General features: G+C 38.3%; 1 protein-coding gene across 2 annotated transcripts in view; it reads left to right on the forward strand.

Annotated features, from left to right (window-relative positions):
- The window catches only part of LOC136856825 (protein argonaute-2), a 467,999-nt gene that overhangs the window by 121,269 nt on the left and 319,108 nt on the right, over positions 1-27,622 (forward strand). For both annotated transcript variants that reach the window (XM_067134979.2, XM_067134978.2), the window contains exon 8: positions 26,302-26,495. In XM_067134979.2, the coding sequence (XP_066991080.2) occupies positions 26,302-26,495 (194 nt within the window). The remainder of the gene's footprint in view (positions 1-26,301; positions 26,496-27,622) is intronic.

Raw genomic sequence — 27,622 nt, forward strand, 5'->3', positions numbered from 1 at the left:
ATTTTTCATATTAGATAGATTAGGACCAAAAAACGTAACTGTATTAACTAATGTTACCCATCTTAAGGGTTCATTAATGTTTGTATATATTGTATATAATGTATATATTGTATATAGTGTATATATTGGTATGTTTATATTGGTTAAAAAGGTCCCAAACCTTGACCTAAAGGTTGTATACAGGCTGAAGATGCCCAAAATAATGGGTGAAACATGTACCTGACCTAAATAAGTCTACATAAAATCATGTAGATAATAACCACATTAAACGTGGAAAGTATTGAATAGGTGGTTTTTTATTAAATTATCCTTGATATCTATGCCTAACGTCATCTTCAATACGGAACAATAATGAGAGTTATTACTTGTAAGGCACAAGGTCAAGCGAACCTTATCCACAACTCAGTTCGACATGTCAACTCCCAACCCAATCTACATCAATCAATCACTTGCCCCAGCTAGAAGAGTTTTATTTGCAAAGGTGAAGCAGTTGCAACGTGAACAGGACTATAAATACCTCTGGGTTAGTAGAAGTGGAAAGATCATGATTAGGAAGGTAGACGATAGTCCTATACACGTCATCAGTAATAATGAGGACCTGAGTAAGCTCTCATCTCCATGCATTGCCTTATACATTTATTTATTTTTTCTTTGTAATTATTTGTGTGTAAATATTTGCTTCTATTTTATAATATTTATTATTTTCTACTAATATTGGATGATGCCTGAGAATAAATTAACAATTTTTTATCAAAATGTTCGTGGCCTAAGAACAAAAACTACTGTATTCTTAAAAATCTTGTATGTAGTGATTATGATGTAATTGTACTAACAGAAAGTTTTTTGGGTCAGGATATCATGGATAGTGAGTTCTGCGATGATCACTATGTAGTGTTCAGAAATGACAGGGATCTATTTTTATCTGGGAAGACTAGAGGTGGTGGAGTTTTAGTAGCTGTCAAAAAGGGGTACAAATCCAAACTGTGTTCTAAATATAACGATCAACGGTGCGAGTCAATAACTCTTTACATTCAGGGTTATACTCGTAAGTTATTCATAAATGCTGTGTACATTACTCTGTCTTCTAAACTGTCTGTATACGAAGGATACTTCAATTACGTTGAAAACATAGAGGGTCTTATAACATCTGACTGCCTTATTGTCGGTGATTTCAACATACCTGAAGTTGTCAATGCCAGTTATAACTGATGAAGGATCAATGACCAGTCGTCGTCTATATTTCAGTTCATCTCATATCTTGGATTACCATCACGTAACAATATTCAAAATTGTAATTTCAGGACATTAGATTTAGTATTAGGTAATATTCAAGTTGAACTGAAGCATGACGAATTCACATTAGTATCTGAAGACTTACATCACCCTACACTTTGTTTAGTTTTACCGCCCATTAAAAAAGTTCCATTGCCTCTGATAATTAATCGCGAATATTACAACTTTAAAAAGGCTGATTTTTGCGGCTGTATTGTAACATACGAGACTTCAACTGGAGTTTATTGTATTCTTTCAAAAATATTGATCTTGCTGTTGATTTCTTTTATACATTCCTGTACAAATGTTTCGAAAACTGCGTTCCAAAGCAGAAAGTCATTCGAAAATCCAAATATCCAGTTTGGTTCACGCGTGACATTTTTATGTCCATAAAAATAAAGAAGAAATGTGCTATAAAAAGGAGATTTTCGAAATATTACGATATGAGATTTATACAGATTCAGTCGGAATTGAAAATGAAATTACATGTTGCTTATGCTGTTTATATTCATAATTTATAAAATGGAGTTAAGAATAATATTAGTCAGTTTTGGACATATGTCAAAAGTAAGCGGGAATCGCATTCATGTGACCACGAACCTGCTACGAAGGCGTAGCAGGGGGATAGGTGATACTCCCACGTGGCGCGTCCCAGGTGGCGGATAGGGGGGTCCCAACCGGCTTGCCGGCGGACTTGAGGGAAATAAAATACCTCTCGCGGACCAAACACACTACCCCCTGCGGGTGGGGGACGCACATGTAGAATACACCCGCGGTATCCCCTGCCTGTCGTAAGAGGCGACTAAAAGGGGCGACCAAGGGCTGACTGAATTAGAACCATGAAACTAATTTTGAATCGTACCATCACGCGGGGAACACCATAGGTTGCCTGTACTTGCGAGTAGTACCACTAAATTCGGTACGAAATAGGTTTGTGATTAGTAGCAGTAAAAGCCTGGTCTGGTGGATTCCCGTGCGTCGTACCCATGTGTGCAACACCGCGGATCTGGGCGTAGCCTGTGAGTTGTACCACTATATGAGCAGCACCGTGGGTCTGCGTTGCCTGTGATTAGTACCCACTATGTGAGGAACACCACAGGAATACCGGCGCCCGTGTTTAGTACACCTAGGTGGGGAACCTTCTCGGTTTGCGTTGACTCTGAGTTGGGCCATTGTGTGAGACACACCATAGGTCTGTGTTACTTGTACGTATTGCAATACTTGTGAGTAGTACCATCTTTTGTGGAACACCGTGAGTCTTCACTACTTCTGATTAATACCCCAACGTGACACATACCATGGTACTATTTTACTCGCGACATGTACCATTCTGTGGGGCCTTAGACGTGGATTTTGCACCCCCTTTAGACACGAAGCATCATTGTGCTTTATAAGTGGATCCTTGGTCTGTAATAATGTTATTTTCGATCTGTATTGAGTCCGATCCACTGGTTTTTGTTTGTTTGTTTTGTGTTTTGTTGAGTTCCTGTCCATCCATTCATTCTTCATGCCATATTTTATTTTTATTTTGGTCAGTGGATGCCTTTACAATTTTTGTTTTTTCATTTCGTACCATTAGGGGCCGATGACCTTTGATGTTAGGCCGCTTAAAACAACAAGCATCATCATCATCATCATCATTCATGTGACAACACATTTCTACTGAATGAAAATTGCTATACACCTGGAAACATTGCAAACTGGTTGCTCAATTAACCTTCTTGTTCAGTCTTTCTTTAATGACATCCTGCTTCCCGGAAAAGTGGAAAATGGTTAAAATTACTCCAATCCTAAAGGGAGGGAACTCAGAGATGATAGCAAACTATCGCCCTGTTTCAGTAATTAATGCTATAGCGAAGATACATGAGCACATACTGTACTCTAGGATTTATGAACATATTAAGGTAGAACTATCACAATGTCAACATGACTTTATGCCCAGCAGATCTGTCATTACTAACTTACTGGGTTTTACTCAAAAGATTTACAATGCAGTAGACACAAATAAAAGAACCGATGTAATATACATGGATCTAGAAAAGGCCTTTGATAAGGTGGACCACAAAATTCTTTTGACAAAGCTGCATCAGTTTGGAGTTTCTAAATCATTACTTCAACTATTAAGTTCCTATTTAAAATATAGGCAATAATCTGTTTATTTTAAAAGTGAAATTTCACATAATTTTGTAAGTTCTTCAGGTGTGCCACAAGGTTCCAATCTTGGTCCTCTCCTATTTCTCATTATGGTTAATGATTTGCCTGGAATGGTTCGTTCCTCTGATTGTTTGTTATTTGCTGACGACGTTAAGTTATATAAGACCATATATAAATGCAGTGACGTGAATGATTTGCAACAGGATATGAATAATAATATATTATGGTGTGATAGCAACAAATTATTCCTAAATGTTAAGAAATGTAAAGTTCTGGTATTTACCAGGAAAAAGGAATATATAAATATAAATATATATAAATATATAAATCCGACATATAGGTGAAAGAACACTTGAAATTGTAACGTCTATTAATGATCTAGGAATTACTTTCAATAGCAAATTAACTTTTAATAGCCATATTGCAAAAAATAGGTCAGTCTAACAAGATGCTTGGTTTTATTATTAGAAATTCCAAATTATTTACTCAACCTGAAGTTCTTATTAAGTTGTATATAAGTTTAGTATGAAGCAAGTTAGAATATTCATCGGTAATCTGGGACCCCATTTATAAGGACCAAATACGTCACATTGAGATTGTACAAAATAAATTTCTAAGATATTTGTATTATAAAACTTTCAATGTATTTTGTCCATTTGACATTTCAACCCACTATTTAAGAAGTTTGTTCAATTTCACATCTTTGAAAAACAGGAGAACATTAATTTCGTTACATATATTGAGGAAAATTTTGAATGGAAATATTGACTGTCAAGAATTACCTACCTTCATTCCATTTCATGTACCACAAGTAACATCACGACAGCAAGTATTATTTCACATCCCAAGATCTAGAAGCGTTCATCACTCTAATTCACCACTAGTCAAAACATTGCCAGTTTATAATTCAATTAGTGCACAAGTTGATTTATTTGCTGGTGCTAGGTTGTTCAATAAGCAAATAAAGGCCATTTTTTACTAAATCATTATTAAATTCCTTTTTGCTGGAATGCTAGGTACTCTTAAGTTTTTGTGTTCTTTTTCAACTTGTTTATTAATTTTCTATGGCTGATGTATAGCCTATATTATTATGTATTTCATTTGTAGTAATAATTTTAAAATGTGTTCTGCTTATTAGTTTTCTTCTGTACTTCTTTCTATTATTGTTACTATTGTTGTTATTTTTGTTTGATGTATTTACACATCAAAGTCTGTATGTCATGAAGGAACGTAATTGGGCTTAGCCTGTGTACCTTTGTATTATCAAATAAATAAATAAATACATTAAATTCAGTTAGTACGGAACTGTCCAGTAAGATTGATAGTCAGAGTAAGGAGTTAAATTCAGTGAGTATTGAATTGTCTAGTAAAATTGATAGTATAAGCATTGTTGTGAATGGTAGAATAGATGAATTAAACTAGAAGTTTGACCATCAAAGCAGGGAAATTCAGGAAGTCAACAGTAAGGTAGAGGCTCAATGCTTGGAACTGACTGAGAAAATTGAATGCCGAGTTAATGTAGTTAGGGAGGAATTTGTTGAAAACAGCAAGGAATTTGATAAGAGAATAATAGTGGAAAATAAAGTCGAAGAAGTAGATAGAATTAAAACCAATCAGAATGTTTCAGCGAAACAAATAGATGAAAAGACTGAGTAATTGGAGAAAGACCTCAAGTCAGTAGAAGGGAATGCCAGAATGGTAGTGGAAGAAGGAATTAAAGCATGTCATGTGAAGGTAAGGCAGGATATCATTCAAATCCAAGTAGGTAGCAGTATATGTAGTAGGTACGTATCTTGTATGAAGGACTCTGAATTACCCAAATTTAAGGGTCGGCAGTTTAATCCGATGGAATTCTTGAAAACGGTGGAGAAACTGTTTTCCATGAATCTCGACGATGGGTTGAGTGGAGTACGGTTGATGAGATGTTGGATGTTGCATTTGTTGGAGAAGTGAGATCTTGGTTTCAAGTTTATAGACAGGGTATTTCGAGTTTGGAGGAATTTAGGGAGAAATTTAGTTCTAAATTTTGGTGTGAAGCTAGTCAGGGAAGGGAAAGAGTTCACGTGCTATTTGGCAGATCTAGACCTCAGGAAGGTGTGTCTGTGACGGACTATTTCTTGGCGAATGTTCTGATCAGCCAGAATATTGAAGGTCTAGCATTCGGAGAGAGATAAAGTCCGCCAGATGTTGAGGCATTTTCCTGTGAAGGTCGGATTAGCTGCATGTATGCAGAATATCATTACGATTAAGGAATTAGAGCAACTTTTAGAGAGGTTTGATGCTTTGGAAGGGCAGCGGAGGACTAGGCAAAGTGAAGGTAGGAATTATAGGGATAACGGCAGACAAGGTAATCAGCTAGGGGGAGATAGGAATAATCAGAATTTCAGTCATTTTAGGCGAGAGAATCAGGCTGGTAATTCCGGAAAGGGAAACAGGCACTCTAATCAGAGAGTTAATCACCAGGAATATTATGGCAGAAGACCAAATCAAGGGGAATCGGAAAGTAGGGAGCATATAGATCAAAGACCTCCAGATCAAGTGCAGAGACTTGGTAACAGTGAACAAGCCATGTCAAGTAATTTAAACCGGAATTGGACTTCTTAGTTGGGTCAGACAGGGAGTCTGATACCGAAATTACTATTCACGCGATGAAACAGGCAAGTTAGGATGTAGACATGAAAGAGGAATTATTGAATGATCGTGTGTTTTGTGATCAGGGAGATTTTGAGTATAGGGGACGTGATGAAAGTAAGGAAGGTATATCGGATGACTTGCTTTGTGCTAGTGGTGATGGTAATAGCGGTGTTGCGATTGATAATGTTGTGGAAGTTTCTGAAATTGAAATTGAAGTTTTTTGTGAGGGTGGTAAAGGTTGTGAAGAGTGTTTACGGGCTATACATCAGATTGAGGACATTTTTGTTGATTTAAGTGTACGTGAGAAGATTAAGGTTAGGTCGATTATGTGTGAAAATGGTGACTTTGAGATGAATGAAACTTCTGGTAAGAGAGTGGAGACTAGCAGTGTTGTTGGTGTGAAAATGGTGAAAGTAGGAGCTGATATGGAAGTTGGTGAAGATGGATTAGTGTTTAGAGCATTATGTAGTAATGATACCGACTTTCATAGTGAATTATGGTAATAATTTCAGTAATAGAGTGAGCGTGAGTGAGAATGGAAGGTGCGTGAGAAGAAAGACCGTCCATTCAAGAGAGTATGTAATGTTTCATTTAAGGCTGAGAGTTGTATTAATGATTTGAATGACTTGCTGAGTGATATTGATGTGGAATGTGTGTATAAGTATGTGATCTGTTTACCTGCATTAATTATGGGTTTGTGGAAGAGAAAACATTGTGAGATTCTTGCACATTTCAGAAATAGGGATTTCTTTCTTATGAATGTTCTGAATGAAAGTTTGTATGATTCTTGTGTGACTGGTTGGGATGAATGTTTGTGTGTGAGGTGAGATGTATTCGGGTTTGATTATGGTAAGTGTTCCTCGTCTATCGATGCTGATATTAAGTTATGTATAGTTTTTTAATTATATCAGGGTCCGTATACTGTGGGCAGTAGAATAGGCAAGTGTGCTTATCGGCTTCTAACCTCTGACAACAAGGTCCTTGGGACATTTAATATCTGTAGTCTTTGCAGATATAAGAGATAGGATCTGCACCTTGGATGTAAATACTATCAATTTTGAGTAATGTGTGCAGTAGTACGAAGGGACTGTATTCAAGGATGTATGAAACAATCAGTGTATTATTATTATTATTATTATTATTATTATTATTATTATTATTATTATTATTATTTGGACAAATTGTATTTCGTGTGTGCGAATGCAATGAAGTAGAAGCAGCGTATATATTTTTATCACAGTAATTTAAGCGTACAGTTATGTAATTCTAGGATTATTTATGGAGTTCTGTTGTGGTGAATCATAATAGGTGATATCGATTCACCAAGGGGGCATTACGTGATAGTACATATATCACATCCTCGCACTGTATTTAGAAGTGAGAGATATTATTGTCAGTATTCGATTTTTTATTATTATTATCTGTATTTCAGTTGTATATATTGTCATTGCTATTTGTAAGCTTGGAGGTCTCCATATGTGGTATGAGTAATTTGTTTTGTATAACGATTGGGAAAACATTGCTATTTTAACTTGGACACTTTGCATGAGTCATTTAGAACCAACCACTGCAGTCAGCCACCCGAGTACCGGCGGGAAAACCGAAGCGTGAGGTTTGGAGGAAATGCCAGCCTGAGCTGAACATCAAGCTCTTATTTCATCTTCTGGGGCTAACAACCTCAGTCGTATAATTGGACAGTCCCGAGCTGTCCCAACAAACATTCCTTTTAGCTCATGGAATGGATCGCACTGTAGAATTGAGATTACCCCAGGGGGACAATCCCCCGTCAACCAAAGTTGACGCAAGCAGGCATTCGGATTCTGGGGGACCTGCCAGAATGTGCGAATGGGAAGAGTCGGAGCTCCCAAGAACCTCCAAAAGGATCAAAACGAAAAAGATTTTCAGGATGGGGACCATAAATGTACAGACAATGACAAAGACTGGTAAACTTAAACAGGTAATAGATGAGATGAGAGAAAGAAACATTGGGATACTAGCCATGCAAGAAACAAGATATAGTGATGAAGACACAGTGGAGTCAGAAGGCTTCATAGTGCTGAAAGGGAAACCAGGAATCAAGTGGGAAAAGGAAGACACACACCTACATGCTTTGGTACAAGATTCATAATAGACAAGAGGTATGAGGATGGCATAATTGAAATGAAGAGTAGGTCTGAAAGGATTTCCACGTTATCAATTCGAGCAGGGAACAAAAAATATACCATAGTAAATGGATATGCGCCTACCAATGACAAGAACAGAAAAGACAAGAAAGCTGTAGACAGTTTCTGGGAAGAACTGGATGATACACTGAAAAGCATACCACACAGACAAGTAAAGATACTTGTAGGTGATTATAATGCACAGGTAGGGAGGGAGAAGCAACATAAGGGGATAGTAGGCGAGTACCCAGCACACAAGAGGACGAACAAAAACGGTTAATTGAACTATGTCGAGAACACAGAATGAGACTTATGACAACTCACTTCAGGGCCAAACCGAATAAGAAAAAGACATGGGCAAGCCCATGCACCCTCATTGGGGAATTCCAGATTGACCATGTGGCAATCAGTCGGACAAACACTAAAGAGATTATGAACACAAAGGTCAGAAAGAACACAAGAATAGAATCAGATCACTATCTTACAGAAATCAAGTGCCTTTGGATTCCGCACAGGGGTAGACTGCCACAGACAAGTAGACCAACTGGAAAAATAAATATAGACAGAGACAAATTACGGCACAATCGATCCAAATACGAGGAAGGAATAGAAACTGGCAATGGATGGGATGACATGAAGCTGAATATGAGGAAACAGGCTGAAATATGGGGAAAGGAAGAAAAGAAAAAGAAACACTGGTGGTGGAATACGGACTGTGAGGAAGCGGTTGAGAATCGCAGGAAAGCCTGGAGAGACTGGAGCATTAAGAAGAACCTGGAAAAATGGGAAGTTTTCCTACGAGTAAGGAAGGAAACAGCCAGAACCATAAGATGGACCAAAAGACAGAGGATGAAGCAGGAATTGGATGAAATTGAAAACAACTTCAGGAAAAACAATAGTAGAGACTTTTTTGGGAAATTCAAAAAGAGCCTGAGTGGATATAAAGGCAGAGAACTCTTTATAAGAGATAAGAATGGGGATCTGGCAGTTAGTGCGAAGGAGAACTGTAGGATACTTGCAGAATACTTTCATGACCTGTTAAACTGTGAACCACCTGAAGAAGAGCTGGAGCTGGGGACAAACACAGAAGAGAGAGAGTCATGTCCTCCAACTAGAGATGAGGTCGCACAGGCCATAAGCGATCTAAAGAATAACAAAGCAACCGGAGAAGATGGAATATCAGCTGAGATGATTAAGTGGGGAGGTGACAAGGCAGTAGACAACATGACCAACATCATCGGCCAGATTTGGAGAACAAAGAAGTTACCAGAAGGATGGAAGAATGCGATCATAATACCAATACATAAGAAGGGGGACAAGAGGGATGCAAACAACTATAGAGGAATTTCGCTACTAGAGATTGGGTATAAGGTGTTGTCGAAAGTCCTGCTCAATAGACTGGAAGAACAGTTAGAAAGTACAATTGGAGACTACCAAGCAGGATTTAGGAAGGGAAGAGGATGCATAGAACAGATATTTATACTGAAACAACTGATAGAACATAGGGCCTTAAAGAACAAAAAAACGGTGGTAACCTTTGTAGATTTCACTAAGGCATATGACTCCATCGACAGACAAACTCTTGGAAGAATCCTGAAGAACAGAGGATTAGATGGCACTACACATGAACTCATAATGGAAATTCTATCAGACACAAAGGCAAGGGTGAGATTCAGAGGAGTACTCTCTGAAGAATTTGATATCAACACTGGTGTCAAACAAGGAAATGGATTATCACCAATGTTGTTCAACATAGCTCTGGATGAAGTCATCAGACAGTGGAGAACAATGAATGAGACAATGGGAATACCAAAGACGCATGTTGGGGACAAAAAGGACAATAGGGCCCAAGTAGATTGTCTAGCCTTTGCGGACGACATAGCTATAGTAAGTGAGACAGAAGAAGATGCAAAGACACAACTCAACAACTTAAGCAATATAGCCGGAAGGGTAGGACTGAGGATCGCCTACAACAAGACAAAGACATTGAATACCACTGAGGATTGGACAACACCGGAAGGCACCGTGCAAAAGGTGGACAAATTCAAGTACCTAGGAGAATTTATAACAGGAAGGAATAGGAGTAATGAGGGAATAACAGAGAGGATAAAGAAGATGCGATCAGCCTTCTGTATGACCAGAGATATATACAATAAAAAGAATATATCTACAGACGCAAAGATCAGACATTACAAGGCAACGGTGAGAAATGCTGTATTATATGCTGCTGAGACATTAGCACTAGGAAGAAATGGTGCGGAACAACTAGAGAAAGAAGAGAGAAAAATATTGAGGAAAATACTAGGCCCTAAGAGAGGAGGTGAGAGATGGATGAGGAGACCCAGGGAAGAACTATACCGGAACATGAGGACAATCTCAGAAGAAATCAGACTGAAAAGAGCACGGTTTGCGGGACATGTAATCAGGATTAATATGGATAGAATGACGAAAAGAGTATGCGAAACAACAGCGAGGACACGAGGAAAGACAGGAACCAAGTGGGTAGTTGAACTCCGGAAAGATTGGTCAGAATTGGGGATCAAGGTGGAAGAAAAGGAAAATTGGAAAAGCAAGTACATACCGACTAATATGCCAGAGATCAATGATAGGGATGGATACAGGAAAAGGATTGAGAGTCACCAGTGGAGTAGACAAGAGAAGAGGATACTGAATATCTCGGAAGAAGAGCGGGAGAGAAGAAGAGAAAGGATGAAGAGGTTCTGGGAGGAGAAGAAGAAAATGCAATCCGTGAAGGAGCTGTCCGTGGTCCTACAGAGGCCGTAACGCAAGAAGAAGAAGAAGAAGAAGAAGAAATGTTCTATGAATCATGTGAAACACCCTAGTCCGTTGATCTTGTGATCACCTTGTGACACTGGAAGAGATTCAGGGCGTGGTCTTGATATGTGGATCTACTCATGATTGGTTGGCCAGGGTGAATCTCGACTTATCTTTTTGAGAGGAAGGGGGCAGCAGAGCTCTATATATGCATGAGACGATACAGCGAGAAAAACACACGTTATATGGCGAGTGAGAAATGAGACAGTATGGGAATGAAATAGTGCTGGTGCACTTACTTCTGGATATACGGTACTGGAGTGACTCTGCTACAGTATACTGGACTGGACTTCATACGTTTGTGGAACATAGTATTTTTATGTTCATGGAACATGGCTGATCTGCAGACTGTGAAGTGCTTACGCACTGGGTATTGTATCACTTTGTGGTGGCCTGGTATTATATGTTGGTCAAAGATATCTCAGACTTTCCAAAATTTATGTTCAGGAATGACAAGTGTGTTGTTCAAATGTATATATCTTTAAAAAAGTGTTAGTCAGTGAACAAATTATCTGTGTGATTCATAAGTGCCGATTATAAGAATTGTCGAGTCTTCTTGATACAGAGATAGTGACGGGTGCTTATCTACATATATACCGGGCGAGTTGGCTGTGCGGTTAGAGGCACACGGCTGTGAGCTTGCATCCGGGAGATGGTGGGTTTGAATCCCACTGTCGGCAGCCCTGAAGATGGTTTTCTGTACTTTCCCATTTTCACACCAGACAAATACTGGGGCTGTACCTTAATTAAGGCCATGGCCGGTTCCTTCCAACTCCTAGACCTTCCCTATCCCATAGTCACAATAAGAGGTATCTGTGTCGGTGCGACGTAAAGCCACTAGCAAAAAAAATCTACACATACGTACATTGTTCAACGGACTAACTGCAAATGGTGGCTTAGTTCTCGCTTTCGTTTTCCCACTGTTTTCATTGTTGGTGTTGTAAATATGGAGTCTTCCTTTAACATTCTGCGTGTGTATTACATATATATTTTGGTGTGTTGATGAGGTGCTCATGCACGGATTTTATTGAGAATATAGTTATTTTAGATTCAGTGGAGTTATTGATGAACCTAGGTGCGGTTCCTACCCATTTAGTCATTTTCAGAAGGTTAGGTAAGGCCTAAAGCATGTGTACCAGTATGCAGCATTATGTACACGCCCTGGGAGATAAAGAATTATCATTCTCTATCTAAATTCAAGGGATCCATTTTGGTGAACTCTGGCGCCCATACTACAGACATTTCGATTAATTATTGTTATTAATTTTATTAGTTCATTTTATTTCAATTATTTTATTATGTTTTTGAGTAATTTTCTTTATGATCATATAATAATATTAACAGTAAAGTTACAAATGGCACCCAAGTGTGGGGCAATGATTAAAGTTAATTATTATTTATTGGTATTCACAAAGTTACATATGACTGGTGGTGATCTTAAAATTTGCATTACGGAAGTTAGCGTCACAAAATGTGTGACGGAAGTGTAACCCTTGCAACTGTGCAGGCTGTGATGTGAGGTATGGATCGATGGTCATAACATATTACCTAGCAGCCCTGCAGGTTATATCATATGGCTGGTGGTCATCTGAAATTACTTACTTACTCCTTGACGCTACGGTCCTTACAGAACCTTGGTCTCCGCAACAATCTTCTTCCAAAGCTCTCTGTCGATTGCTTTGGTCCTCCATCTCCGGACTCCCATGGTACGTAGATCAGCCTCCACCTCTTCTATTCATCGCTTTCTTGGTCTACCTCTACATCGTCTTCCACCTGGATGCCCCTCCAGCACTTTCTTAGGTTCTCTTGTAGTCTCCATTCGATGGACATGTACTAGCCAACGCACTCTAGCAGTCTTCATCAAAGATACTATATCCTGCTCTTGGTACAGGTCTCTAAGCTCCTGATTAGATCTAATACACCATCCCAGTTCAGTTTTAACTGGCCCAAAAATCTTCAATACCTTTCTTTCCCATGTCATTAACCTATATTCTTCAGTTTTATTTAATACCTCGGTCTCAGCTCCATATGTAACCACTGGTCTAATGACAGTCTTATAAATGGTCAACTTAGCTTTCCTGGATATTTGTTTGTTTCTTAATGTTGGAATTAAGGCAGCATAGCATCGATTTCTTGCAGCCAGTCTAGAGCTTATTTCCTTTTTTGTTTCATTTTGTGAAGTAATCAGAGATCCTAGATATCTAAATTCCTGTACCCCTTCAAAACACTTTTCTCCACACCTAAGTGCATTTGGAGGTTGACTAGATCTGGAACTCGCAGGAACTTAGTCTTGTTGTTTTTCACTACCAGTCCAATTTGCTGTGCTCCCTTCTCCAATTCTTCATAGGTTTCAAGAAGTGCATTCTTTGTACGAGAAATTATGGCCACATCATCTGCATATGCCAATATTTGAATTAGTCTATGATATATGTTCCTTTCATGATTTGCAGTGATGGTACGCACAGCTGTTTCTAAAGCAATATTGAAGAGGACAGCAGACATTGGATCTCCTTGCCTCAAACCCACTTTTACATCGAAGGTTCGCGATACTTTACCTTGTAGGCATACCTTAGATTTACTTCCACTCAAAGCTGTTTTTACCAACCTAATCAGCTTCCCAGGATAACCAAGGGCTTTCATTTCGATGAGTAGTTTTCCTCGTTGCACTGAATCGTACGCTTGTTTAAAATCAACGTACAGTTGATACAGTGGTATTTTATATTCATAACACCTCTCCAGGATGATTCTCATTGTAAAGATATGATCTATTGTTGAACGGTTTACACGAAATCCACACTGATATTCTCCAAGATCCTGCTCTGCTTTGTGTATTAGATGCTTAGCTATTATTATGGTAAAGATCTTGTAGCCTATGCAAAGCAGAGATATCCCTTTGTAATTTTCACATTTCAATTTATTTCCCTTCTTAAGAATTGGGTACACCAAAGCCGTTTCCATTCTTCTGGTAATTTCTCTGTTCGCCAGATTTCCAGTATCAACTTATACAATGTTTGTATCAATACCGTTCCACCATATTTTAGCAACTCAGCTGTTATTCCATCTTCTCCTGGTGACTTATTATTCTTCATCGATAAGATGACACCTTTTACTTCTTCCAAAGTGGGTGGTTCACTATTGCATTCCTCAGATTCATCTTCATTAGATTCACTATTTGGCCATTCTAATTCATATTCTTCATTTTGTATTTTAACTGGATTCAAAACCTCCTCAAAATATTCCACCCATCTATCTAATATTTCCTGGGTATTTCCAAGTAGTTGCCCATCCTTATTTTGTATGCAGCTTACTTTTGATTGAAATCCAGTTTTTCTCTGCTTTACGTTTCTATAAAACTTTCTACTTCTCTTATGCTCATAATCATGTTGCATCTCTTTTATCAGATCTTTTTCCATTTCTCTTTTCTTTTTTCTACAAAGATTCTTGGCTTTCCTTCTGCATTCCACATATGTTTGGTGAGTAGTTCTTGTTGCCTGTTGCATATATATCATCCTTGCTTTATTTCTTTTCTCCAAGGCTAGCTTTACTTCCTCATCATACCAATCCTTCTTTGGCTGTTTCTTTCTCCTAGTACCTCCTGGGCTACATTCATGACAGCTTCTTTAATCACCCGCCATGATTCATCCACTGTTACTGCATTTTTATGGTTTTTCAAACCTTCTTCAACCTGTCTTTCATACTCCTTCCTCCTTGCATCATCATTAAGTTGTTCTTGGTTAAATCCTTTCCTCCTTTCTGCTTTACCTCTGACTCTTACCGCAACCTTTTGTTTCAATTTAGCTTTCACCAAATAGTGGTCTGAATCTATATCCGCACCTCTATAAGTACGCACATCCTGTACATCTGACGCATGTCTTTTATCAATCAGTATGTGATCGATTTGATTCTTGGTGCTCCCATCTGGTGCCTCCCAAGTTTCTTTATGAATTCTCTTGTGCTCAAATGTAGTGCTACTGATTACCATATCCTTTGCTGTAGCGAAGTCAATAAGCCGTAACCCATTGTTGTTACTTTCCAAATGTAAACTCTGTGCTCCTATTGTGGGTCTAAATTCTTCCTCTCGTCCCACTTTTGCATTGAAGTCCCCAATTACTATTTTAATAACCTGTCTACGTGCCTCATCGTACTGTTTCTCTAGTTCTTCATAAAACTTATCCTTTAGTTCATCCTCCTTTTCTTCCATAGGTGCATGTACACTTATAAGTGTATAATTGAAGAAACGGCCCCTGATTCTCATGATACAGATTCTTTCATGTACTGCCTTGTAAGACATTAAGGTATGCTTCAGTTGTTTAGATATCATAAAGTCTGTTCCACAGATGTTATCGCTATTCTCACTATTGATTAAAGTATAATCCTGTAAATCGAACATCTCAATTTCCCGCCATCTAATTTCTTGTAGAGCAGCGATTTCAACATTATACTTTCTTAGTTCCTCTTCTAGTTTTCTGCTTTTCCCTGGCTGGAGTAGGCTTCTCACATTCCAAGTCGCTAATACCAATCCATAACTATTCCTCGCCTAGGTCGTTTATAAATTTTATCCGTCTGGTTTGTTCTTACTCTTTGCGGCTTCTCAACAGTTTATTTTAACGGGATAGAGTTGTCAACCCTATGCCCAACCCCCAACCTGGAGGACCAGGGTATCCCTTTTAGTCTGGATCATCACCTTCGACCTGTCCGGCAAGAGAGGCCCTACCAGTAGCTAAGCTACCGCCGGCATAGCTCTCAGGATCTTTTGACCACACAAGCCCCACCACCACGACAAGGTAAAGATACCATCGATGGGGGTCATCTGAAATTAGCAGCCGTTAAAGGATGTTCATGACCAAGAGTCATATTTATGATCATTTGATTTTTGCAAAGGGAAAAGTTCTTTCTTGTGATATGCATTTATTAATTCAAACATAATTCAATATTTGATTTGCTTTCTTGCAACTACATTATGAGACTACATCTGATACTAAGCAACAACCAATAAAACAATGCCAGTGTTGTAATGAAGTACGTTATTAATACACTATATGAATTTGTTTTATAATAATATAGCAAGAAAAGCAGTAAAAAATGAAAGTAAAGGATTGTACTGTACATGATGTTACAAAAAAATATTTGTAAGACAATCTTCAAAATGATTTTTAGTTTTTATTTAAAATGGTACTCTTTGAAACACGGAGCTACACAAAGTCCAACCTTGCAATCTGAGCACCAATAACGACTTTCTTTCCTAACACTTTTGTCATAACTAGACATCAGATTTATATGCTGTGTGAGATCACCAATATAAGTGTGTAACAATGCTGCAAAAAGTGGTGAAATATGCACTTAACACATTGCTGACCTTATGTTTGAGCTTGTCGCATAACCTGTGGACTGGGCATTTTTGTACTGAGCATACTAGAGTGCACAAGATTATGAAAATGTATATAAATATTAATGTAGTCAAGATTTTCTAAATATCTTGGTGGACTGTCTTTATAAAACAATTTTCAGCATCAATTCCTAATACATCATAAATGTTTACATCGTTGTCATCATCAGTCACTTCAGTAAATGAGCACACTATGTAAATTCCTTAGTAACGTTCATTAGTACTTCCTTAGTAACAAAGTCCGCAACAGACCTAATCTTCAGTGTCCGTATGTTAATGGAAAAATATTGAGAAAAAAGCTAAGATCTGTTTATGATTTTCCTTGACATTGAGAAGGCATATGACAGCATTGCAAGAGAGAAGATATGGGAATGCCTGAGAAAAAGGAACGTGCTGGAGGGACTTGGGAGGAAAGTTCAGATGCTGTATAAGAACTGTACCAGCTGTGTGCGATTGGGTGACGGACATTCATCCTGGTTTTGTTGTGTTCACATTCAAGGGTAAATTTGATGTTAAGGACAATGTTGTTAAGAAGAAGAAGAATTGTGGAATCAACAGTGGATGATTCTACATTTAAAATAACTAAAGTATCATCGATATACATAGTCTTACCATAAATACTGTCCCAAACGTTTAAGTAAATTGACACAAAATAGTTAGAGATATTTTAATATCCTAATAACAAGTGTTACATAGATGCATTATGAGGTATAATCACAAATAATTATTCAAAATGGCCACCATTTGCACGCATACAGGCCTTAAGTCTTTGTTGGCCACTCATCAATGGCATTACGCAACACATCAAGTGGAAATTCTGCAACTGACTTCTGAAGAGAATGTCTTTAATTGCAAGCCATCTCCTGAAGCTTGGACCACAATTTGTAGTCCAAAGGGTTTAAATCTGGACTTGCAGACGGCCAATCTGAAGTGGAAATGAAATCGGGAACATTTGCCTCCGACCACTGCTGCGTTGGCCGTGCCTTGTGCGCTGAGGCCGAGTCCTGCTGGAAGCTCCAGTTCCGTCCATGGAAGAGGGTGTGGTTGAGATTCTTGACCAGTCCCTCAAGCACTGTCTCCTGGTACACTTTAGCTGAAGTTTTGACGCCCTTTTCACAGAAATGGAGCTCCGTTGTGCCCTCGAAGCTCACACCCCACCACACCATAACTGATGAGGGATGATGACCCCTCTGGATCCTTGGAGCCTTTTCACCAGCTTCTCTAGAGAAATGGGCATATACCCTGTTGTTTTGCGCGTTGAAAGTCTCCTCAACACTGAAAATCTTTTCATTCGTAAACAGGATTCGACGATGACCATTAGCCGCGTAACGCTTAAGTAAGCTCTTTGATTTTAGGAGCCTCTGGCGGTTCAGTTCATTTGTCAGGAGATGTCCTTTGTGTCGTTTGTAAGCATGGAGTCCCAGATCAATGCTTAACGTCCGAGACATAGACATTTTTTTATATCTGTAACTCACGAACCATCACTGACTGCCTCCTTACCGGATTTTGTCTACACGAGCCGCCACTGCTTTGATGAGTTCTGGCGTTCGTACTGTGCGTGGTCTTCCTTGCCGCGGGCGATCTCTCACAGTTCCAACCTCAACAGATCGATTTATAGTGCGGTAAACAAATTTCTTACTAATTTTCAGCTTCTGGAGGGTTTCGAAAATCTCTCCTGGTGATTGCCCCACCTTGTGTAATGCTGTCACGGCCACACGATTCTCATACTACCCCCATTCCATCTTGAAAATTTCAAACTGACAACTGTACACTTCTGCAGCTCAACCAACAATGACTCACGCCTCACAATACCGGTTTTGTAGCCGCTCCCTCGTTCGGGCGGAAGTACAGCCACCCTCAAAAGTTGGGACAGTATTTATAGTAAGACTGGGTATTTAGCCCAAAATAAGATGTTTGAGAAATTATTATGATTTTTGTATTTTCCAAGAAATCAAGGTATATTTCAGCTTGATGCCTGAGGCAGGTGAACCCATAGCTAGACCATCTTGTTGGTAAATGGTGTTACCGAAGGTGAAAAAATGATTTCATAGTGTTCCGTATTGAAATGAGTTCACTATGAAGTTGAAAGATGATATATGATGGTTCAACCTTTCAATACTATTAAAATAAGAAATGTAAGTTTTACATTCCTACTCAATTATCATTAGAACCGGTTTCGACCAGTATTCTTGGTCATCATCAGCCGATCACAAATAAGTATAAAAGACAATGCACAGGTAAATAAAATGTGAAGTTTAAATAATTCCGTCAGTTGCTGTTTGTGAAGCACTAACACACTTTAGGGAGCACTGTGTGTTGAAATTTCAGCCAATCACAAATAAGTACAAAAGATAATGCACAGGTAAACCAAATGTGATGTTTAACCCATATCTGCCCAAATTATTTTTCTGTGGAATATTGCGATATATTTCGTAAGTACAGTTGTTTGTAACCTAAATGAAAGGCTTATGACGATTATAGGTTTCATTAACATATTTTTGTGGAGATTTACCATCCAATTAATTGAAGGAACAAGAATCCACCTTCTTGTTCCTTCAATTAATTGGATCATATAGTCAATACGGATATGAAGTGGATAGTATGTAACGAGATTTACCATGTCGACATATGTCGACAGTGAGCATGAACGGGTAGGGGAAGAGACATGCTCAAAAAAGGAACTTTTCTTCATATTTTAAGCTTATATGAACGTAATAATTAATCAGTTAGTGAATATTAGTCACATAAGTGTTGAATAAGCAGAAAATATTTAAAAAGCATGATTCAAAACATAGATGAGGAATAGTTTCGTCTCAATTTAGAATGCATACTGTTTCAAAACAAAAGGACAATATTTGTATGATTGTAGTACTTGTTATACACACAATACCAAATTTTGAGCAAGTATGATCACTCTGAAAATAGCAAAAAAGGAAAACTGCGAGTAAAATTTCATAACAGTTTAGTCTGCATTTTGAAGTTACATTCTGCTTCTCTTCATCCAGTCTGGTTTAGCGTGAGTGAAATGACTAGAAGCAAAGGACGTGGCGGCCAACGTTACATTTTGGCACTGTTTCCTGGCAGCTTTACCACAGTGAGCACACCACACTTTCTTCCTTCTTGTTTCGAGGTAGTGGGATACCCCATCGGAACGCACTTCTGGCAACACGCTTGAAGATACTTTCGTATTCGGTCTTCATGGGTTAGGACGCGTACGGTACGAGATAGGATATATGTCCTAACGATGCAGCGTGTGAAGCCGAGATCTAAATTGGGGTCAAACGGTAAAGTTGCCATGCATTGTCCATGGAGACGTTCAGAAGGAACACAGTTAGAGGCCAGTACCATTTCTTGTTTTTGATGCTGATGCGGTAACAAGATACATTTTGATCCAATTGATCGACGTTCCCCATGTGCATATTATGCAGAATTATACATGCTGGCTGAATTACTGTTATGTATTTCATTTCAGCATTACCATTGTACCATTTTCACTTATTTTTGTACACACTAGTTCAGCATCAGCCCGGAGTTGATTACCAGAGAGTCTGTAAATATCTCCAAGACTCATCATCATCATCATCGCTATCCCCGTCACTATGGAAAGCATTTTCAGGTTGTTCTGTCTATATATTAGCATCTAGGATGTTTTGTGATTCCTCTAGGATGATTACGATCTGCTCGACGGTCACTCTAAGAAGAATAAATGAAAATTGTATATCAGTACTGAGGTAGTCCCATTTGCGCCCACTGTCGACATATGTCGACGTGGATATCTTTTGCTCTGCTAGACAAAAGCAACTATAAATCAGCCATAAATGAATTCAAAATCTTTTAAAGGCATGTTTCGTTATTACGTTTAACACAAAAGTCCGATCTTACTTTCAACTGTAACAATATTCCAAGAACCTATTTTTCACCGCGTCGGAAGCGTCACCCTGTTGAGTGTATACGGAATGATATTTCATACGCAGCCACGCGATAAGGCGCGAAAACGAGTGATTCTTGTTTTCGTGCTGTGCAGTAAGTATCAAACTATGAACTGTAGACAGTGCACCGCAAAACTATTATTCAGGTTTACCGATATAAGATCGACAATATTCAGATATTAACGTCGACAAATGTCGACAGTGGGCACATATGGGTTAAATAATTCCCACAGATGCTGTTTATGAAGCAAATTAACACTTTAGGGAGCACTGTGTTGAAATTTCAATGTTATGGAGAAGTCCAAGGTTAGGGTGTACCCTGCTAAAAGCGATGCACAGTTCTTATGCTTGGGGGAGCTGTGATAAGTGGGTAACCAGTGAAGGTGGAAATAAGAAATGTTATGACCCTGATGGGAAAATCAGAAGAGTCGATTGATTTTATGGAGAAAGATAATGTTGCTATAATGGGACTGAGTGAGGTCAAGTGGAGGGGAAAGGGAATGACGAGAGTGAGTAGAGGGTACACCCTATACTGGAGTGGAGGAGGTGAGGAAAACACTGGAATAGGAGTGATGATTAACAAAATCCTGGATGAGTGGCTAGGGAAGACTGCGTTACTGATAGAATAATCAGGGCACAACGGAGGACAGAAGAAGTGAAAGATTTCATTCAAATTATTCACCCCAAACTGGAAACATTGAAGAAAATACAGAGAAATTCTCGGAGACACTCTAGGAAGCAATCACAGACGTGGAAGTGATAGTCATAGGAGACCTATGTGCGCAGGTTGGAAATGCCAGAATTGGTAAATAAGTGATTGGTTTATTTGGATATGGAGAAAGAAACAGCGGGGGAGATAAGTTGATGGAACGATTACGGGTAACACTAGGTTTAGAAAGAAGAATATTAGAAAGATCACTACACTTGGCTGGGGTAAAAAAAGGACAAAAACAGTTACTGATATATATATATTTTTTTTTGCATCAAGCGAGTTGGTCGTGTGGTTAGGGGCGTGCAACTGTGAGCTTGCATTCGGGAGATAGTGGGTTCAAACCCTAATGTTCGCAGCCTGGAAGTTAGTTTTCCGTGGTTTCCAGTTTTCACACCAGGCAAATGCTGAGGCTGTACCTTAATTAAGGCAACAGCCGCTTCATTCTCACTCCTTGCCCTTCCCTGTATCATTGCAAAAAGCCCTATCTGTGTCGGTCCTACAGAAAGCCAATTGAAATAAATAAGTAAAATAAAATTTAAAAAAGTATTTTATGCTCGATGATGCCAAAATATAAATATTATATGCCAGAAAACTGAATCTTAATGAGGCTCATTATGTTTGATATTTTCATTATGATACAGGTTCTCCACCAATCAGAGTTCAGATTTTCATTATGATACAGCTGTTTGACCAATTAGCACCTGTACTCAATGCACTAGCTTCACACTTGTTTCCAAAAGTCAAACATGTCGGACACACATGTTAACATCAACGCACTTTCTACTTCCAATATTCCACATCCACATGGCACATTCCCACAAATTCACTTCACCGACTGTACAATAAACAATTTGTATTTGAAATAAAGCGAGGTTATGAAAACCTTCTATCAAAGCTTTGAAAACATATAACATTGTCAAGGTCTCTGATCCACTCACGGAAAATCGATAACCCAATGAATGCGCTCTGCACTCTGTTCAGTAAAACTCACTGTCAAGCGACATCTAGACAGAATTTTATGAATATTTAAAAACTAGAGTTATAGTTATCGTCGAGCATAAACAGTCGTATGCAACTCTCTGCCCCCATGGCACTACAGCCCTTGAAAGGCCTTGGCCTACCAAGCGACCGCTGCTCAGCCCGAAGGCCTGCAGATTACGAGGTGATGCAACTCGCCTGTAATGGTAATTAAGACACTTGTATGGAAATTATAAAAATTTGCGTGTCATTATGGGCTTGTTGCATAATGCACTATTTTGGTTGAGAAAATAAATCGTAAACAGTTTATGGATATAACAGCTCTACCAGGTGAGCCGTTTGATGGAGACTACACAGTAGTGGTAGCAAAATTGAAAATAGGTAAAACTGACAGTGTAAAAGAAAAAGAAAAAAAAGACAGAAGAAAATAAAAGTATGAAAATCAAAGATAAAAGAATTTGGTAAAAATTTCAGGAGGAATTAAAACAGCACATCCCTGTATTAGAAATAGAAAGTGTAGAAGAAGAATGGACCAAATTTAAAACACATTTGTAAGCTGTGCAGAGAAGAGTTGTATCAGAAATTTGGTGAGAGTGAAGGAAAAGGAGATACCTTGGTGGAATGAAAAGGTGAAGAAGGTTGTTAAACAAAAGAAGAAAGCAGGGTAAGAATAGAATAGAGATAAGAAAGAAGGAAGTAAGATTAAGTATCAGGAAATTGAAAGTAAGTGTAAAGAAAAGTGGTAAATGAGGAAAAGAAAAAATGTTAGGAGAGATTCACACAAGAGTTGGAAAAGGTTGTAAATAGTGGAAAAAGGATGTTGTATGAATTGATAAGAGAAGAAGAAAAAAAACAACTATGCAAATCAGGTAAAGGAAGAGAGTGGAAATGTAATAACAGACCTAGAGGATATAAAGAATAGGTGGAAAGATTATTTCAATAAAGTCCTGAATGTGAGAAATTATGTAGAAGAGAGTGTAGTGGTAAATGAGGATGATCCAGAAATGGAGAGTGATATTGCACAGGCAGAGGTGGAAATCGCTGTTAAACAAATGAAAACATGAAAAACAGCAGGGATGGATGAAATACAGTGTGTGGAAATGATAAAGATAGCATGACCTATTGGTCTACATTGGTTGTATAGGCTGCTAAGGTGTGTATGGAAGAAAAAGCAAGTACCTGATAATTGGTGTAAAGGTGTAATATCAGTATTTAAGAAAAGTGACAGGGTTATATGTGACAGTTATCGAAGAATTACACTGTTATCACTGGTAACCAAAATAATGGAGAGAATAATAGAAAGGAAAATGAGAGGAGGGTGGAAAGAAATTTAAAAAAAGGCAGTAAGGATTTTGACAGGGCAGTTCAATGATAGACTCTCTGGTTACCATGAGATTACTGATGGGAAAACATTGATAATATGGAAAAGATCTTGTGATGATATTCCTTGATGTAGAGGAGGCAAACGATAGTGTTAATAGAGAAAAGTTGTGGGGAAACCCTGGAAATAAAAGGATGTTGAAGGCAATCTTGGGAACTAGTGAAAGCAATTTATAAGAATTGTTTCAAATGTGTCCAGACTCCAGAGGGGAGAACAGATTACTTTAGAAACCAAACTGGACAAAGACAGGGAAATGTGTCATCTTCAGATGACATAGGCAAATCCAACTAGAGGCTTTCCATGAAAATATTGAGAAATATGGTATGAAAATCAGTGTCCATAAGAGAAAAACAGTGGTGATGACAAGAGGAGAAAGAGAAGGAATCGTATCAGGGGACAAAACCTTGAGGTTGTTGAATACTTCAAATACTTGGGAAGTGAAATAATGCAAGATGTAAGGTTGGATAAGGAGATCAGCAGAAGTGTACAAGCAGGAAGTATGTTCTACCATAATGTAAGAAACCTTGTGTGGAGCAGAGAATTAATGTATTTATCGGAAACTTGGACTTTGACAGTAAGAAATGAGAGTAAAGTTCAGGCCAGTGAGATGAAGTTCCTGAGGAGTGTGGTAGGGAAGACAAGGAGAGACGGTAAGAAATGTCGGGGTCAGAAAAGAGATAGGGGTAGAAAAACTTAGTGATAGGGTGGAGAAGAATAAATTGAGATGGTTTGGACATGTTATTGGAGTGGAGGAGGGAAGGATACCAAAACTAGTGTTGGAGGCTGATAGAAGGAAAGAGGGCCAGAGCAAGTTGGATGGACTTGTCAAGAGCAGTATATGAAAAAGACTGATGTGAAATACAATTGCTGAAAAGGAGAGGCAGTGGTGAAGTGTCATCGCAACACCCCCACCTGACAGAGGCTGGAAAAGGGGAAATAAAAATGATGATGAATTAGGGAGAGGGCATGTAAGTCACTGGTGAGCCCCCCATTAAAGTATAGTTTCAGTGTATGGGACCCTTACAAGGATTATTTGATAGGAAAACTGGAAAAGATCTCGTGGAAAGCATCAAGATACGTTCTGAGCGATTTCCAACAAAACAGTGCGATTTCCAACAAAACAGTGATCTTACGAAATTGTTGCAAACTTTGGACTGGGAAGACTTGGGAGTAAGGAGACAAGTTGCTCAACTAAGTAGTTTGGAATACCAATATAGTTGGTCTGTTATTGGACATTAGAAATTTTCCAGCTAACTCATTCGTGGTTGCCAGCGTTTCGTCCCAGTGTGCTAAATTTGGCTCATCAGTTGGTAAATAGTACATCTACCAAGACGCATGGCTAGTGTGTACCGTGGAGGCCACTGCGTAGGCTACTTGGAGCCACCGGCAGTGCAAATGCACTATGAGAGACTTTGTCTTATTTTCAAAAACTGATGCCTGCCTGGCCATCAGATGATATAGATGTTGATTCCCATAGGGAACCTGAAATATTTGTCCCGATTGAGTAAATTTATAGTACCAATATAGTTTGTCCGTTATTGGCCATTATAAATTTTCCAGCTAACCCATTCCTGGTTGCCAGCATTATAAATTTACTCATTGGGGACAAATATTTCAGGGTCTGTGTGGGAATCAACATCTATATCCTAAATAGTATGTTCCGAGCTGTCAGCAGAGAGATTGTGTGGAATGACATTAGATGAATATGTTTGAACAGAGTTTTTGAAAGTAGGAAAGATCTTAAAACAAAGATGATGATGCAATTCAAGAAAAGAAATTGGGGCAAATATTCATATACAGGGACTGTGAATATGTAATGGAATAATTTGCCAAGGAAGATATGCAATAAATTTCCAGATTCTTTGAAATCTTTGAAGAAAAGGTTAAGTAAACAACTGATAAGCAATTTGCCACCTCGGCAACAGTCCTAAATGAAGATAAGTGGTGGTAGATTTTTTTGTTTTGTTTGTTTGTTTGTTTGTTTGTTCGTTCGTTCTCAATGTTCTCTGGTGTAATGGCTGGTATTTGAACATTCACTGTGTCACATGTTTGATAAAGGTTATCCTTACTTTGAGGGTGGGGGGCATCCAAATACTGCGAAGCTGATTGCTCTGTGTAATAATGGGTAAATCAAGAAAACATATTATGGTAAATTGAACTAACTGCACATTCCATTGAATAAAAGGAGCCACCATAGAACATTCTGATGTTATGATGGAAATTTCAACATTTATTCTCTGCTGAGCTATGGCTGCAGATGAAAAATAGTGATCCATAAACATAGTTCAGTTTACCATGTTGAAACAGAAACATTACGTCGTTCATTAGCATACTTGAAACAATTATTTTGTAATTATTACATGATACTAATCTTTCAAAATTCCTTCCCTTTGCTCATTTACATGACTTGAAATTTAGCTAAATGGGTCTTTATCACCCCTAACTGGCACTTCCAAGTAAGTTTTTGGATTGACACACCTTTGTGCATGATGGCTGGCTGTCATGGAAGGAATTTTTGTTTCTTAGATAGTTTGCATTGTAATGTGAAGTTTGGTATTATTACCCATCTGTCCCAACAAAGCATCTCTTTAACAGAAGTTGGTGTTCAAATATACTGCTGTTATTGTCTAGCATATGCGAGTTCTGTTATGTTTCCACTTGGTACTTCAACTTCTTTTCTTGTAAAATATTAGTTGGTTTGGTTTAGCATAGCGAAAGTCCATTCAGTTGAGCTGTACCAGAAAACTACTACTGACGATGGATGAATGAATGAATGAATTAGTTGCATCTTACTGTTCTTATTTTGTAATATGTAATAATCTTGGTTTTTTTTTTTTTTTTTTTAATCTCTCCTTTAGATTTCAGATACTGTGACTGTGTGTGATGATGAAAATCCAACCCGAAATAAGGAGTTTAAAGTAACCATAAAACGTGTTGCAATGGTTGATCTGACCTCACTGAGAGGGTACATGGAAGCAGCGAATTCAATTGATATTCCACAGACAGCTATGCAAATGATAGATATTGTCTTGCGGAATGCTCCTGCTATGAGGTACTGCATGCAAAAAAGTTATTGAAATTTCAGTGAAATATTGCTTATGCTGGATGTGGGAATTATAAGTTGAAATGTAACATTATGTACAATTTTGAGATAAAACTTATCAGTCATTTCTTTCTCTTCAGTAGTGCATCATCATCATCATCATCATCATCGTGTCTTGCTCAGGTTTGGTGTATGAGCCCCTTCTGCCTTCTCCTGTTCTTTATGTTCTTCCACTAACTTGTCCCAATCATGACCTCTCCGCAGCATGTTCTCCTTCACTACATCAATCCACTTTCTTCTCAGTCTTCCCACAGGTCAATTTCTTTCCACATCTTTCAAATTCCCTGCTTGCAGGTCTGTCCTGTCATTCTTTTCCTGTGTCCAAATCACTTCAGTCTTGAATCCTCTGTATTGATGAGGATATGTTCTTATTTCCACCTTTTCTCTAAACTTTTCATTCCTGATCTTGATCTTCCTCGTCTTCTGTTGCAAAGAAATTTCTTTTCAGCTGCCAGAAGGAATTATCGCTATTGGTCAGTGTTTTTGTTTCAAGCTGTATGTATGAATCAGTGCATAATAAGACTTGTAGAATGTCATCTGTGTTTTCAGAGGTACTAGTTCAACCCATAGCAGCAGTCTTTCTTGATGATAGAATTGCATCAACTTGTTGGTTCAGTTGCTCACCTCATATTTTGCTAGGTTTTCTTTTGAGACAATACTCCCAAAGTACTTGAAATCTGGGACACTGTCCATCTTTGCTTCATTGAACTTGACCATTAATTCATCTCCTTCCTTCTGCTTCTTTTGAGTTTTTAACATGTTAACAACAACGTGTACATTTTCTTTACTTGTGGTAAACTGCGTATGTAATTGAAGTTGTAGTGGGCTACGAATGTGCGTAATTTCATTTGTAGATGATAATCAAATACATAATTTATGTTCAAAGTTACTGTTTTTGTGTCCAGCTACTGGGGTGACGTGGTTGTTAGGTTGGCAATGCAACTGAGAAAGCGTGCATCATCCCTTGTGGAACACAGTGCCCTGTATTGTGAGCTGTTGGTTTACATGCCTTTTAACGAGTTTCTTATAATTAATAATTTTGTGACAAGAATTTAACTCATCTTATGTGTTTCTGT

Source organism: Anabrus simplex, chromosome 1, assembly GCF_040414725.1.
Source record: "Anabrus simplex isolate iqAnaSimp1 chromosome 1, ASM4041472v1, whole genome shotgun sequence".
Lineage (NCBI taxonomy): Eukaryota > Metazoa > Arthropoda > Insecta > Orthoptera > Tettigoniidae > Anabrus > Anabrus simplex.